Raw genomic sequence first — 16,148 nt, 5'->3', positions numbered from 1 at the left:
TGAATGTCTAGGAAAGATGACATAAATGGCTTTGCAGGTGATCTGATTTACAGGTAGACATTCTTTAGAGTCTTGGGTCAACCGGGCCATTGCTGTTGATAGTCAGTATGACAAGAGACTACTCTTCTTTAACACAGAGCCAACAATTAAGTTCAGCTTGCTAGAATACTTGGCATCCTTTATCTTGATGTTTTTTTTAGAATAGAAACGTACATGGAAACCAAGAGACCGTAGAGACGATTTATTGGAGAATTTAAAATATGCTATTACATCATCAGTGCATATAATAAGAACACTCAGTTGAAAAGGCTGATTGCAGTTACAGTTACGGTATAGTAATGAGACAGGGTTCATGGCTTCGATTATCTATGCTCTGCATGACTCTAAACAAAAGATAAGTTATCCCTTTTTAGCTTCTTTTTATAGGTTTAAATGCTTGATGAGGAGAACCAGTGGATGAAGATGTAGAGATGTCCTTGAAAAGGGAAATGCATTTCCAAGGGTACATTTGGTCATGCACTGAAGTGATCAACAGAGAGTTCATAAGAACTATTGAAAAATGCAGGACAATCCCTACCATCGTTAGTGAATTTCATTATAAAGATCAGCTTACCGGAGGCAGAGGAGGACTGCAATCGTAATCTGCTCTGTGGAAAGGCCAGCCAATAGCCTGTGAAAGACACCTATCCTTTGCTTCCACCGCTCAGCACCTCTCTAAAAAGAAGCATAGCATTGTCTCCTTCCTGCAAGGATGAGTATAAGTAAAGACAAATGAGTGTTAATTATCGTTTGAAATGGTTAAAAAGTACAGATTAAGAGTTTTTCCAAGCAAAACCCTTCACACAGTTTGAAGACCTAAATTTCTACACTGATACAAGAAGTTCAAGCTCGGTTAAAAATTAATCACTCCAGCGATTTTCCAACCAGCAAGGGAATCTCTTAAGCTACTGGACCCCAAAATGAAAAAAAAAAACACCTACGGATATCGGGGCTGCAGCAGATCTACCCTCATTTCAACAAGTGGAGGGAATAGCTGCCATAGGCGCAGAATAAGCATATTTTCACGGGCCAGTCATAAAAATGCTTAGAATTTGTATCTGCTTTAAGGTATGCAGCCGAAGGTCTTAACATTTGGCTTTAAATCAGACCCTAAAGTTTTCATCAGCGACAGAAATAGTGGCAGCATTCTGTCCGAGATGTTGGAGGTATTTTTGTATATCCATTCATTGATATTTGTCTGATGAACCTCTTCTGATCTTCTGAAATTTCCAAGTTGTCTGAACTGGTGTCACATCGTCACAGCAGTCCATTGATAGATGCATATGATCCTGCATTATTAAATGCTACCAGACTGTATGTATATGTATATGTATAAACCATTTTATAACGCGCTTTGTTACTTGGGAGTATCCTGGCGCGATGGAGAAAGACAGAACACAACAGGGGAACCAGCTTATACCACACCGATAAACAGATGAGTTTTCAGACTCTTCTTAAACTGACCCACGCACTGAATGGAGCGCAGGTGAAGGGGAAGGGCATTCCATGCCCTGGCAGCAACCACAGCTATCGACTGACCCCCTAATCTAATCCGCTTAAAGCGAGGAAGAGTCATCTTATACAGGGAAGACGATCTAAGGCAACGTGAAGGAGCATAGAGGATGAACCGTTTCCTCAAGTAGGTTGGCCCTTGATCGTGAGTTGCTCTAAAAGAGAGCACTAGAGATTTGAATAGGATACGCTGCACCACTGGCAGCCATTGAAAGCTACACATGTGGGAGCGGATGCTCTTCCATCTCGGAACATTGAACAAGAGACGGACAGCGGCATTCTGGATGACCTGTAAGCGTTTGACCAGATATGCAGGGATACCGCTGAACAGAGCGTTCACGTAGTCCAATCTCGATAAAATGAGAGCTCGGGCGACAGTCTCCTTTGCTTCTCTAGGGAGGAGTGGGAAGAATCTTTACAGCGCTCTGAGTGGCAAAGCATGTCCCTGACCATTTTCTTATATGATCTTCAAATCTTAGATCTTCCCCAAACCATATGCCAAGATTTTTTGCAGGGCCACCCATCACCTTAGGGCTAGCAATGTTCGAGGGCCACAGCTGGAGGGAAATGTGCTGTAAAAAAGGACCTCTGATTTGTCCTCGTTACATTTCAGCTGGGCCAGAGTCAGCCAGCGAAAGACTGAGGACAAACAGAGCTGGACTGCCACAGTATCCAGATGATCGCCCGGACAGGTAAACAGCAATTGCGTGTCATCGGCATAACAAATTATCTTAGCCCCGTACTGTTCCGCCAGGTAAACCAAGGGAGTGATGTAAACATTGAACAGTAGGGGACTAAGAGTGGAGCCCTAAGGGACCCCAGTGAGAAGTGGCTTGGGCTTTGAGGCATTGGGCGGCATCCAGACCTGTTGCGTCCTATCCGATAGGAATGAAGACAACCAGGCCAAGGCACAACCGCCAATACTGACCGCAGACAGCCTGGCGAGAAGGAGCTCATGAGGAACGGTGTCGAACGCGGCAGAGAGGTCCAGAAGAATCAAGACCGCTCTGCCGCCACCGTCCAAACACTCCCGGATTGCCTCCGTCATCTCAACCAGGGCTGTCTCAGTACTGTTGGCTGCCCTATATCACGATTGAGCTGGGTGTACGGTTTTAGAATCCTCCACGAAGCTCTCGAGTTGGTGGAAAGCCACTTTCTCACAAATTTTTGCCAATGCCGGCAGGAGGGATATAGGACGATAATTCCCTGGAACAGCAGCATCCAACCCTGATTTTTTTAGGAGCGGCAGTAGCTTTGCCTGCTTCCAGCAGACAGGAACAGTTGCTGAGGATAGAGAAAGATTCACAATCTGGGTGACCTCACTGCATACAGTAGTGGCTACTTCTGAAAGTACCCGAGCAGGGCAAGGGTCTGAAGGTGAACCAGATTTTAAGGTTTGAAGGAGTGCCAAAATATCGCACTCAGCAGCCACTGAAAAGTCCGTGAACTGCTGGGTGACACAGTGACATAACAGAGGGGGAGGACCCACCGCTGGGCTGGCTTCTGGCAGAGCAGAGAGCAAATCCTTCTGAATCTTTGCTATTTTTTCAATGAAAAAAGAGGACAGTTCCTCTCACCATTGGATGGAGGAAGGGATCGTGGGTGTGTCAGCAACAGGGGATAGAAAGCTCTTCACGATCGAGAAGATCTCTCTACTGTTATTGTTCGCCCTGGCAATTCTCCCTGCATAATAACTGCCTTTTGCTGTCCTAATAGCAGCATAGTAGTCCTTTTGGGCTATACGCAGGGCGGCCTTTGTCTCAGGGCTATACTCGTGCCTCCACACTCGCTCCAACTTTTTGCAACCCAATTTCAACTCCCTCAATTCGGGCGAGAACCAGGGTTGAGAGGGAGTGCGGCGGAGCCTTGACATGGTATTATGTTTTGTGGACGCATCAGCCGCCTGTTCCACCCACCCATTAAAGCCACTAACCGCCTCACCTACCTCAGGACTAAGAGTCGGGCGGGCTCTAGATAGGGCTTGTCCGAACGAGACCAGATTGATCTTCTGGGGGTGGCTCAGGGGCAGGCCGCAAGCCGTACTGCCTGCGTCCTCCACCTCCCACAAGAACCTAATAAGCTCGTGATCGGACCATGTCACTCTTTCCGAACCTAGTGCCATGATGGGAAAGCTAGAGCAAACTAGGTCCAAGAGGTGACCACCTACATGGGTCGGAAATTCCACCCACTGTTTGAGTTGTGCCAGATCGAAAATTTCCCCCAAGCGGCGAGCCTCAGTAGAGTCAGGGACATCAACATGGATATTGAGGTCACCCACCAGAAGAAATTTCGAAAAGCTCAGTGCCCGTGGCACTATACACTCCTCCAACACTTCAATAAAGTGCCCAGCATAACCTGGAGGCCTATAAATCAGTGATCCTCCCAAGGTAAAATGGGGATTGATAATGAGAGAGAAATGGAGCACTTCCCCATCAGCCACTTCATCGGACTGCTCAGTGGAGAAGAGCCACCTCTCCCTGTAAATTACTGGTAGCCCGCCCCCTCTGCCTGTCATGCGATCAACTCTGGTAATCCTAAAACCTCTGGGGACAGCGAGTTCCACGATCGGAGTACAGGCACTAGTAAGCCATGTCTCCGTGATGAAAAGGAGCTCCAGCTGTCCGTCAGCGAGAGTTTCAAAAAGTCAAAAAGACTGCTTATAGGATCCTTCTGGGCAAACCCTGGGATACTTCTGTAACAGGCAATACATGCACAGCTGCTCTCATTCTGAAGTTCCTGTCTCAGGGATAAGTTAAGCAGGTACCTGGATGCCATTTCATTCCTTTGCCTTTCATTACTGCATTGACTCTCGTGCCAGAGCAGGCACTCTTCTAGATCCAGCCTTATTTCACAAAATTCTTGCTTAAGGGTAACACTGCCAGTCATTAACTGCTTTTTTCTATTCGAGTTTTTGGAACTACCTTGCTAATCTTTCCTGTTTATGAATTTCAAAGAAAATATCATGATGGAGAGTGAAATGCTCCTTTAGTGTGAGCCTGGTTGTGGCTTACCGACCTGTGCTGATCAATCCTGCTTACTTCATGATGAAAAGTGAAATGTTACCTACCTGTGATCCTGGTTGTGGCTAACTGACCTTGACCTTGTATGGCATCCTGGGACAGAGCGGATCCTAGAATATTTAATGGAACACCATCAAAATTCTCCATGTGAAGTGAAAAGTCTATATGCACCATTTGCGGTTTTATTTTTCCTTTGGATGGGAATTTAAAAGTAAGATAACAAAATAATTTTTGTAGTAATCATTGGCAGTGTTAAATAAGATATGGAGATATATCTCGAGTATTAATTATTCATTTTAAATATGATATACAAACCAAATTAAGACAAATTGTTGCCTTGTCAAAGGCATTTATGTTCACAGAATCACTTCCAGAGTAAATAAGTTACTACATTTACGTATTACACAATTCTGCACATTGGTCGGGATCATACACTGTTTAGGAATTCAAACAAAATATACACAAGATGCAGAAGTGGAACTAAAGGTAAGTAATGTTTCCTTATGATGAACAATAACCTTCCAATCTTCTGATAGCCTATAAGACAGTAATGACATCTACATACTTTGCTCTGTTGTGACCCTGGCACATGCCCTTATCTGTAGGATGTAGAGTTGCCTCTACATTGTTACATAGTTAACCCTACATTTACAGATAGTACATCAATTTGTGTGAATTTGTGAATTGTGTTGTAGTTAATGTGTGTGCTTCAATATTCAATGCAAATTGTGCCTAACTTACTTGCTGCCTAACTCCATCTGCCTTGCTTACAGATGACAATGAGGCCACACAGACAGAGCTGGGATGATTATTACTCTGATTCGGAGCTGGTTAGTAAACATCAAGATGTCAGAATTTCGTGTTTTGCATGAAGGGGGTCCAGTTGCTTTTCCGCCTGTATCCAAAAAGTATCGAAGGCCACTCTTCTTTGAAATGCTAATAAAGCTGAAAATGTAATTATGGGCTCATGGGGCAGGGAGATGGTACTTAGGCATACAGAGCATTCCTCCTTATAATGGAGTCCACTCAAGCATGGCTTTAATGAATCTGAAATTCATTTCTTGGTCTATGGGGCCCTCAGTTTTCACAGTGGCAAAACAAACTTGTGATAGCAGGGTTTGCCAAAGACCATAATACAGTTGTGTTCCTGTTAAGATCAGTTGCTGGTTGTGAGTTCTAGCATAATATCATATCGTCTGTAGGCGTTCGGTGGATAGAGAGGAATACTTCTCCAGCATTGAATCTTTCATATATTTACTTTGTTGATTAATTCCCCGTTGTCAGGATAGGAATGATCAATAACTTTAAATAACAGTAAACAGTGTTTGTTTAGTAGCACATTCACCTCATTTGAAACAAATCAGACCTTCGGGCAGTAAGGTGGAAGTGATGAGCTATCCTGGTTCCCCTAGAGGCCACCAAAGCGTACATTTCTACGACACATCCTGTGTGCGGGAGTCCCTGAGACGAGCTCTGCTCTAGCCTCTCACTGACATTATCCTGATACTTTTCTAGTCTGCCCTGTAGCTTAGTGAGCCCCATCTTCACTTTTCAGTGAACTTTAAGTTCGTGTTGGGGCGATTTTTTCGGACATTCCCATTTTTCTATTTTTTTTGGGACCAAGGAGGCCTTTCCCCTATCACCAGCTGTCATCATGACTGACAGAGAAAAAAAAACTTTTTTAAAATCCTGCTCTAACTGCGGTCTGAAAAAGATCTCCATTGATGGACCACACGCTCAATGCATTTATTGCCTTTATCCAGCACACAAGGCTTCATACTGCAAGATTTGTAGAATCTTTCCTTCAAAGACCCTTGAGGATTGAGAGAGGCGGTCCCCAGGTACGTCAAAGGAAGAAATGCCCTTCTTCTAAGGGGGATGCCCCTCACTTTGGGATGACTCGGTGAAAAGGGCTTTACCAAGCACTTCCACGGACGATGGCACAAAAACATATAGAGTTTTCAGAGTTGGACTTACATGCTAATGTGCCTGAACCCACCCCCTCGCAGAAAAAGACTGGAGATTCCTCAAAAATAGACTCCAGACAGGATGAACACCAGCCTATGCGAACCCTTCCCCATAATCCAGCTCCTTTGATGTGTTGACTCGATTCCCGTCTCCGGCAGTGACTTCCATGTCATTATCAACATTGGTGAATTAAAAAAGTAATTGATGACACTCCCCATCAGACGAGTGTCCTTGATATCTATGAAGACATCGTCGATGATGAATCCCCGCCCGCCCCACCCCTCTCCCCTCCCACCCGCCAATCGATGGCCAGACATTTGTCAACAGCCAGACCTTGGGTGACCCTTCCTTCATAATTAAAGACAATGACCTAGTCTACAGTATGTCAATGACTATCTTTTCTTTACCAGTTACTTTATGATCTATAAAGGTGACACCAAACTTTCCCACCCAAATTCTCGATTGGAAGAGGATTTCGACGACTAGGACACATGAGACAGCCTATAGCACTAAGCAGTTGAATGTGCATTATGTCTTTTTGGTTGAGGGAGATACCTTAGAGAAAGAAGATTCTTGCCAGGAGTATGACTGTTAGCCACATACCTTTGCAACTGCTGGCCCTCCTCAATCCTATGCACCTAGACATTACTATACATCCTCTTAGGTCATGCAAGTGCCTGCAGCAGTTTTGTCCTCTTTACAGCAGATGATGGACACCTTTTAGATATTGCACTCTCAGCAGCCTTCTAGACAACCTGTATTCATTCCCCCAGCACCTTCAATGCCAATGCCTCCTTCACCACTTTCAACCAAGTTCCCCTCCAACTGTCCAGCCTCCAAGGATGGTCACTGAACCACTGATCCCACCAACTCCTAAAAATCAGGAAGACAAGAAGTCGAGTTATTTGTATTTTCAATTTCAGGAAGAGGGCGAACGACGACCATGTAGGTAATGTGGAGTGGGATGATTATATCATACCCAAAAGAAGAGGATGAACACCAATCCAACTTTACTCACCTCCTGACGACTTAGCCAGTTTGCATCTGTTGATGGAAGAAGCAGCTAATAAAAATGCAGTCTTCAAATTACCTCAGTGGAGCAGCAGTGCTTCCTCTAGGATTTCAAGGAGCAACCTGTAAAGCTATTTACTCTATTCCTGTACTGAACTTTATTTAGTTAGAAGGCCTAAAATAGATGAAAACAGCAGCCAGAATTTATGGTGGTGCACATTTAGAAAAGAAGCACATGGCCCCAGACTTGGTGCCTGTTTTACAGGCCATTCTAAATCAGACTTTATCATGCGTGAGGCTCTGCTTAGATAAGAGAGCCCAATCAAACCAGCGTCTGCACCGCAGCCTGCTGGGAAAGGCAGGCACATAGATAATTTGGGCCATAGTCGGTTTCATGATGGCAACATCAGTCAAAGCGGCAAATGCCTTGGCAGTTTTGGCCCGTTATGATTGCCAGATATGGTATGAAGTCTCGCTGTTAATCAAACTCATACCTTAGCAGAGCAAAAGCCGTCAAAGAGGGTGGAACATCATCACAGCAATCAATGATGCTGCGATGGTCTTACGGGATCTACAGGTTTTTACCTGCAAGTACAATCAAAAATACTCCGATATGGATACAACAAAATCTCTTGGTGCCTTCCTATATTTTCATTCTGGCTTACAACTTTTCGTGGCTCAATGAGAACCTGGGCCTATTTGGGATGCTTCAATCAGTACAGAGTTCAAGGCTGGCTCTATAGTATCCTGAGCCAACACAAATATGACTATAGCTATGCATCCAAGAGAAACGGTAGACAAAAACATGGCAGGTCTTTTGGGCGAAAGAGCTTGAATCCTCGCGTCTGCCCCCTAGCAATACCATATTAACACATGAGGAGAATTAGGATTTCCCTTTTTTACCTCGCATAGGAGTCCACAACATATGATGATGAGTGCCGCAAATTGTACACTTAAGTCATACATTGCTATTTCTACAGAGACCACCTATCAGCCCATCCAGGAAAGAACATCACTTTCGCTTGAGGGAGCTGCAACATGAAAGTTGCCTCCTCCTTTAAGGAGTGATAAAGACGGTCCTGAAATCACAGATAAGTCAGGAATAAATCCATATCCTTTTTGATAAGGAAAACAGGACAGGGGAGACCTATTCTAGACCTCAGATAACTGAACAAGTCCCTGAAATGCTCTGAGATGTCCACATTATGTTTCAGAGAAGTGATTGTCTATCGTCCATATATCTTGAGGATGCATATTTCCACATCCCCATACACTGGAAGCAGAGGAGATATCTCCGCTTTTTAGTGATGTGGCAGCACTACCAATTCAAGGCATTTACCTATTCAGCACCATGCATATTTACCAACTACCTAGCACTGATTGCTGCCTTTCTCTGATGGCAGGGTCTTTAACTGTACCTGTACTGGATGACTGGCTTATCATGCTGTCATCAGGGGAAGAGGGAAAGGCTTCTATGGCCGCCTGCATCTCTCTGTTTCTGATGGATACTTCTAATTGTTGATTCCTCACCTTTTTGAATATTCCCCTTGCTTCAAACTGAATCTTGAAAATCTTCCCCAGCACCCCATGGGCCGGTAGGTGGCGTTCTGTGACTCCACTCCAATGTTGTTCCACTCTGAAAGTGACAGAAGAGCTGGATATAAGCACCAGATATGCGTATTGACATTTCTTGCTTTCCACAACACCAGATGTGGATCTGGAGCTAACCCTCATCTCTTCACAAGACTGTTTCCATTCAGAATTTTACTTTAAAACACCAGTGTGCAAGGGAAATGTGACCCCCTAAAATTATAGTGTTCAAACTGTGTAGAGACTGTATCAAGCAAATGTCTGTGACAGATACTCTTCATAAATGGCGAAAGTGCCTCCTTTGCAGTAGTGATGCAGAGGGTGACTGAGGGTCTTGGCCTCCATTTGCACACACACTATGGAAGTGAAAAACAAATTTCTCATGGAAGTCCTTCAACCGGACAAATTAATACTGAGTCTCTATTACCTTTAAATGAGACCCTCACAGACAGCCTTGTTGGGTCATGGCCAAAGCCATGATCCGGACCCCCGGTAGACAGGCAATTAGTGAGGAGCCACTGCGCTCCCCCAGATGATCTGGCTTTTTTAATGCAACATCCGACTCTGGAAATTTTGTGCTGTTGGTATCTACGAGCAAGGTCAACCCCACTAACTTTTATACAATTTCTCAAGCGCCTTGAAACGTTTGGTAAACACACGTTCTCCTCCCGCAGCCTGGCATTCAGGTCCATCAACACCATCTGCCTGTTGGCCCTCTATACTCAGGTCCTTTGGGGTTCTGTTGCTCAGGTCCCACCTGTGGAAACTTTTCACTTCAGCCTCTTCCTTACACAATCCACTCATGAGTGAAATGTTGAAAAAAATGTTGGTTTGTTGTGGGTTGGATACTACAGGTTGCTTTTTGAGGGGAGAGGATTTGGCACCAGTGTGACACTCAGGAGTGATGCCTGGAGGAGGTGTACGCTGAAGAGTACAACAAAGTGATGGCTAGAATGCTTGAATTAATCTCAGCTACTAGTAATTCATCGGAGATGCATCCCAGTCCTTCGTTATTTCACACACCATGCCACCTCCTCGTTTGGACCCAGCCAAATGCAATTCTATCTGGACCCTGCTCCACTGGGAACAGTCCAGCGTGACCTGCAATGCTAGGTTCTCTCTGAACCTAAACCCAGGCTTCCCAAGACTGGTTTCTGGATTTAACCTTATTAGGGCTCATCAGTCCGTTATAGTTGGCTCCAGTAGCACAGTGTGCACAGCACAAATGTCTGGCCATACCCATCTCACTTAGAACATCACACTGAACGGAAAATAAAAGTGATGGATCCACAGAGCATATCTAAAATTAATTTCCTAAAAAACAGCAGTTCCCTTGGCATTTATGTTGGCACACAGAGTGAGAGAGATGCAAGCATTAATGGTGAAAGACCCCTTTCTCCACTTTATGAAGGACAAAGTTATCCAAGAATAAATCCTAAATTCATACTGCAAGAACCTATTGAATTCCACCTAAATGAGCCTGTCATTCTGTCCTCCTTTTTCCCAAATCCTAAACTTAAGATCATTGCACTCATGCAGGTACATAGTCTTACGTGGACAACCAGGGCTAGACCGGTCACTGTCCAACCAGGGAAGAGAACGTTGGCTGTCAACCAGCATCCCCGTTTGCTACAACATGGTGAAACTTCTACTCCAGGGAAGATTGTGGGCACATTCCACCAGGAGCATGGCAACTACTGCAGCACTCTACGCTGATTTGCCTTTGTTGGGAATCTTGTGTGGCTAGCTGGAGAAGCAGGCACACTTTCACAAAGCACTAATGCCTGGATATGAATGTTCTAAGTGAATTGGCGGTGCGACAGGCCATTCTCCGTAACCTATTTCAGTCAAAGTGAGCCTGCTTTCCGCTTTGTTATACTTGGTATGTACTGCTTACTATTCTGATTTAAGTATGTGATATATGAAAGATCCAGTTCTCCAGCATTGGTATCTTTCATGTGTTCAAATGCGACCTTTTGTCCTTCCCGGTCAGAGGCTCATTGATGCTGTACTCCACTCACACTTTATGAAACCTACACTATGGTGGCCTCCAGTCAGAGTAGAGGAGCTTAGACAGTAGATTTGCTACTAAACAGACACTATTAATGAGACCCGAGGCCAATTTAACACTGTGTACTACTATTCAAAGTAACCAGGGATTCCCAGCCTGGCGATGAGGAATGATTTGAGCAAGTGACTATATAAAAGATACCAGCACTGAAGAACTGGGGTTGCAGGTAAAAACGTAATTTCTTGCATGTTAAGTGGATAAACTTGTGGTTATATACAATAGTAGAAGACCTCATAAGGGTTCAATCCATTAAGTGTGATTCCCAATTCTTAATTCTTGTAGGTATACTTTGTTAGTTAATTATTTATTTAACGAAACACGTTTATTGGGTTTTTATTTAGTTGACATTTGCAGTATTTGAGTAATATTAAGCATCATGTCTAGAATTTGGACATCTTCAAACATACCATGACTTATTTCCCTGAACTACAGCAATGTTTGTTCATGGTAACATTTCTTTAGGTGCCTATTTGGCTATCTCTGATGATGTAGTGATCTGTCTTTATTGATTCCTAACTCTGTTTCATTATCCCGGTACCTCAGTCATAGATTCATCTCAACTTTCTTTTTTTTTTAGCTTGCTGACTACATGAACCATGGTCAGAGGTTTTCCTTATGTGCTACAGCACTGAACATATCTGATGTTGGCAAATCCCTTTGGGAAGTGTCTTATTCTTCAGCCTTGCATGAGCAGCACATCTGTCTTTCTAGAGCTATAGACTGTTACTAAATGTTTCAGTAGAGATTCCTAACTAGCAATGTCAAAATTATTTTAGGCATGTGCCTCATTTATGAGAAACACTGTCTTTACATAAATCTAAATTACCAATGCTTTTCATTCTCAACGCTTTCCTCAAAGTTGGTTTGGGTGTCCTATAGTAGCCGCAAACGAGAAGTTTTGTACTCCGTTTCATGATGCAGAGTGAGTGCTTTATGCCTTCATTAAAATGAAATCAAAGGCTGGATATTAGGGTGGTGTCTGATTGTGATACCGTCACTTCATTCTTAATGCATTAATCAAGAATGAAGAAACATTAAAAACATGACCTGGATTTTCTTACTTCTTAATAATCGTAAAATCTGAAAGTTATGAACAGGTTTCAACAACGTGTATTCGACCTATATTTATATGCATGCAGACGAAATATAACCTATTGTCATCCATGCAGTTAGTGAGCAGAAATAGTAGTCTGGAGATTTTTCTCTACGATTGCTATTTACTGTCTACCTATTTGAGTGCTATGTATTCTGCCACAGGTTTAAGTGATGGAATTGCGCTAAACAGATCCTACTCTGAGTTCTTATTTGACCACTGTTGAGACATGAAGCGAGGGTATTTTCCGAGATTATCTTCTGTCTCCTAAAGAGGTTCTATAATCTTTCCTAAAAGGAATTTCACTTGTAAAGTTCCCTGACGTTAGAGGTCCACCATTGAGTTGCAGTTGTAAGGGATCTTTCCTAAGATTTAGCATGATTCTGGCTAACAGCTATGAGTCTTTCTTTCATTCCTGTGATTAGTGTTCCTGCTCTCCAAAGGGTGAAAAAAGTGCACATCAGTCTATATAAACAGCTCTTGTCCTTAGTTTGGTCAGACTTTTTTATATTGAATCTACAAAAGAAGAATATTGACTTCTTCAAGCATGAGTTTCTCCAGAAATATACATTTAAGGTGGCTTTATCTGGTAATTACCTGAGGGTTTGATATCTGGTGTCATTCTAGAGGTTGTCCGATATCTTCATGTAGTGTCTAATTTCTTGCTGAAAGTTTTTTTAACGAATTTATCATTTTATTTTGACATCTCATGATAGTGCATCTGGCCACTGTACACATATTTATTCCATTATGTTAATGTGAGCCTTTCCAGAGGCTGCCTCTTTTTTGACATATAGGTGTGCAGTCCCTTTCACTTTAAGTTTGGAGTCTGCCCATTTGTTCTTGTGCGTTTCTGAAAAAGAAATTGCCTTTTTTAACATAGGTTCAGTGTTATGCATTATCCTTCACATTGAATAGTAATTTAATTATTAAGTTGAAGTCTGAAAGACTAATTTGTACCAGGTTTTCACTGCGTTCATACCAACATCATACAAACGTGTGCATGAATTGGACTACACAAGCCTCTGCATGGTTTACAGTCTAACTGCATGTTCTAACCTCTTGACTACCACCACTTGCCACATTTTAACCTCCGCTATAAACTAATAAAAGCAGTTTGTTGGTTGTGACTGTTTATTGATTCATGGTTCTAACCCTAGCATTAGTGTTGGATGGCAGCGCACCTCACTAAGTTTACTTGTGGGCCAACTGTACAGTTTTATCAGGATTTAAAGATGGATACCCTATGCTTATCTTTTAAACCCAAAGGCATGCTTGTGTAGGGTATTTTTTCACTACCTCCATATGTGTGAAATAAGCAAACAAATTAATCTTTGATGCTATGGATGTCAGAAAATTTTGCATCATTTCAATCTTATTTTTTTAAAAATGTTTTTACACAAGCTTCACTGTTTTGATGTTCTCTGTTCTACTGCTGAATACTGTAAAAGGTCACACAGCATGCTTTTCCCACAGTGGAATACCAATTGACTATGGATGGAGCTTTCACCATGCACAATCATTGCTTGTGTTTATTGGCAGGTCTTGTGTTATTCACATTCTTCCCCAGCTCTTCTCGAACCAGTGTGCATACAGCAATAAAAACTGAAGACATCAGATTGCTCCAAATCTTTGCCTCTAGTTGTATCAACATAGGTCTGTTGTTTAATTCCGGTCGATGAAAAGTGTATCTTCTGTTATGCCAGCTCCTGCGGTCACAAGGTTCTCTCATATGTGTTTTTTCCATCTAATTTTTATAACATCTGATCACTGTTTAGCTGTGTAACCATATTACACCTGGTGTTTTTCCAGTTGATATACAGATAGTAAATTTACCTTTTGTCTAGCAGGCTCCCCATACCCATCTCAGCTCAGGCCTTTCTCTCATTGGTACCTGACCAGTAGAAGGTCCAGCCTTTCTTTCATTGACTGACTCATAAAAGGACTGTTTTTGTCGGCTACGAGTAGGCTTAAATTATAGAGAAGTTCTTTTGTTTACAGCTCTCTCTCTTCAGTAAAAGACTGTCCCTCGAACTCTAACACAGTCTACAGTTTACAAGCTGACCTTATTATGCATAAGTGTGATATTTCTGGAGTAGGGGATCTCTGTGTATAGTCATAATCATCTGAATAGTCCCGCCCATGTGCGTGGACCCCGGAGCACTTCATTAGATATATCCTCTTAAGTTGTCCTCTTCTGCAGTCTTGCATAGACACTTATGAGATAAGAGACAATAATGCACCCTAAAAACAACTAGGCTACACTGGCCATTACTTCATCCTGAAGTGAAAAAGATAGCCAGGTAACAGTTAAATTCAACTATTTTACTGAGTTTCACACATAGAAAAACTCCCCTTCACAAAGATCCTTTTTTCATGATAGAGATGAAGGGTTGGACAGACAAGCCCCCATAGGCTGCCATTATGTGTCTGTAATAGGATACTGTGCCTTTAAGAATCCTTCCAGAGACCCTCGGTATCCCATGATGCACAGCCAAAGGCTAGTTACTTTCAGTTCTTTTTGAAGGCATGTAAAGCAGGGCCAGCTTAACCCTGGATATTACTGTTTCATCCACCAGGGAGGAGGGCGGGTTGCTTATAACTATCACAGAGATACTCCTACTACAGAACTGGCTTTACAGGTAAGAAACTACTCCTTCTGTAGTAGGGGATCTCTGTGTATAGTCATAATCATCTGAACGGAATAGCAAGCCCATCCCCAACCAACAACCCCAGTGGTGGAAGAAAAAAAAAAGACCCACTATTGTGCAAATAGATTCCTCAGTGAAGCCTGCCCAACCTGAGCATCTGCCCTGGCATCAGAGTCCAGGAAGTAGTTTTTAGCAAAGGTATGGACTGACTTCCAAGTAGCAGCCTTACAGATTTCTGCAATAGGGGTGTTGCGGAGTAAAGCCGTTATAGCAGATTTACCTCTGGTAGAGTGAGCCTTAGGCGTACTAAGTAGAGTCTTGTTGGATTTCTGATTACACAACTGAATACAGGACACAATCCACTTGGAGATGGATTGCTTGGAGGTAGCAAGACCAGTCCTGACAGAGCCCTGGTTAACAAACAACTGATCCGATCTATGAATCGCCTCAGTCTTATCTAAGTAGAACTTCAACACCCTCCTAACATCGAGATAATGAAGGGATCTCTCAGCAGGAGAGGAAGGATGGTGAAAAAACATGGGTAAAGAAATCATTTGATTCACATGAAACTCTGATACTACTTTCGGAAGGTATTTAGGGTGAGTTCTCATGTCTACCTTAGAAGAATGAGGAGTAAGGAAGATACAAGACGCCATGGAACCCAGGAGAGAAGACACCTTCCTCACTTTCGGCGAGGGAATGGTCATGAGAATCTGAGCCTTCCGAAGTATTGATAAGCGTCTCTCCTCCGAAAGACACACGCTTGCCTTGCGAGTATCGATGGTAGCTCCCAGATATTGCAGGCACTGAACAGGAGTTGAGAGGATATATGTAATGAAGTGCTCCGGGGTTCACACACAAGGGCGGAACTATTCAGATGATTCTGACTATCACAGTGATACCCCTACTACAGAACTGGAGTTACAGGTAAGAAACTACTCCTTCTTTATGCTCGGCCTCTGAAATGATTTTCCCCATGCGTGGCACACATTTAAAGCCACTGAAAATGTAAACTGCTATAATAAAGAAATCTCCTGACTTGTTTCATTGCTTAAATTGAGGTATCTGAAGTACTGAGTAAAAACTAAATGCCAGATTTCATAGGAAGACATAGCCACAGATCGGTGCCGCGGACTTCGACAGGCGTAGAAACCTGTAGCACTGATCGTCAGAAGGTGCTGTTTGCAAACCAA

At 43.1% G+C, this 16,148-nt stretch overlaps 1 protein-coding gene across 5 annotated transcripts in view; it reads left to right on the top strand.

Moving 5' to 3' along the window:
* Window positions 1-16,148, top strand: part of MYO9A (myosin IXA) — a 1,208,318-nt gene that overhangs the window by 407,875 nt on the left and 784,295 nt on the right. For 4 of the 5 annotated variants that reach the window (XM_086959231.1, XM_086959230.1, XM_086959229.1 and 1 more), the window contains exon 6: window positions 5,345-5,401. The exons of the other annotated variant lie outside the window; for it this stretch is intronic. In XM_086959231.1, coding sequence (XP_086815357.1) covers window positions 5,345-5,401 — 57 coding nt within the window. The remainder of the gene's footprint in view (window positions 1-5,344; window positions 5,402-16,148) is intronic. 5 annotated transcript variants of the gene reach the window in all.

The sequence above is a fragment of the Lissotriton vulgaris genome, chromosome 2_2 (assembly GCF_964263255.1).
Source record: "Lissotriton vulgaris chromosome 2_2, aLisVul1.2, whole genome shotgun sequence".
NCBI lineage: Eukaryota > Metazoa > Chordata > Amphibia > Caudata > Salamandridae > Lissotriton > Lissotriton vulgaris.
This window is presented reverse-complemented; position numbering and strand designations above follow the sequence as displayed.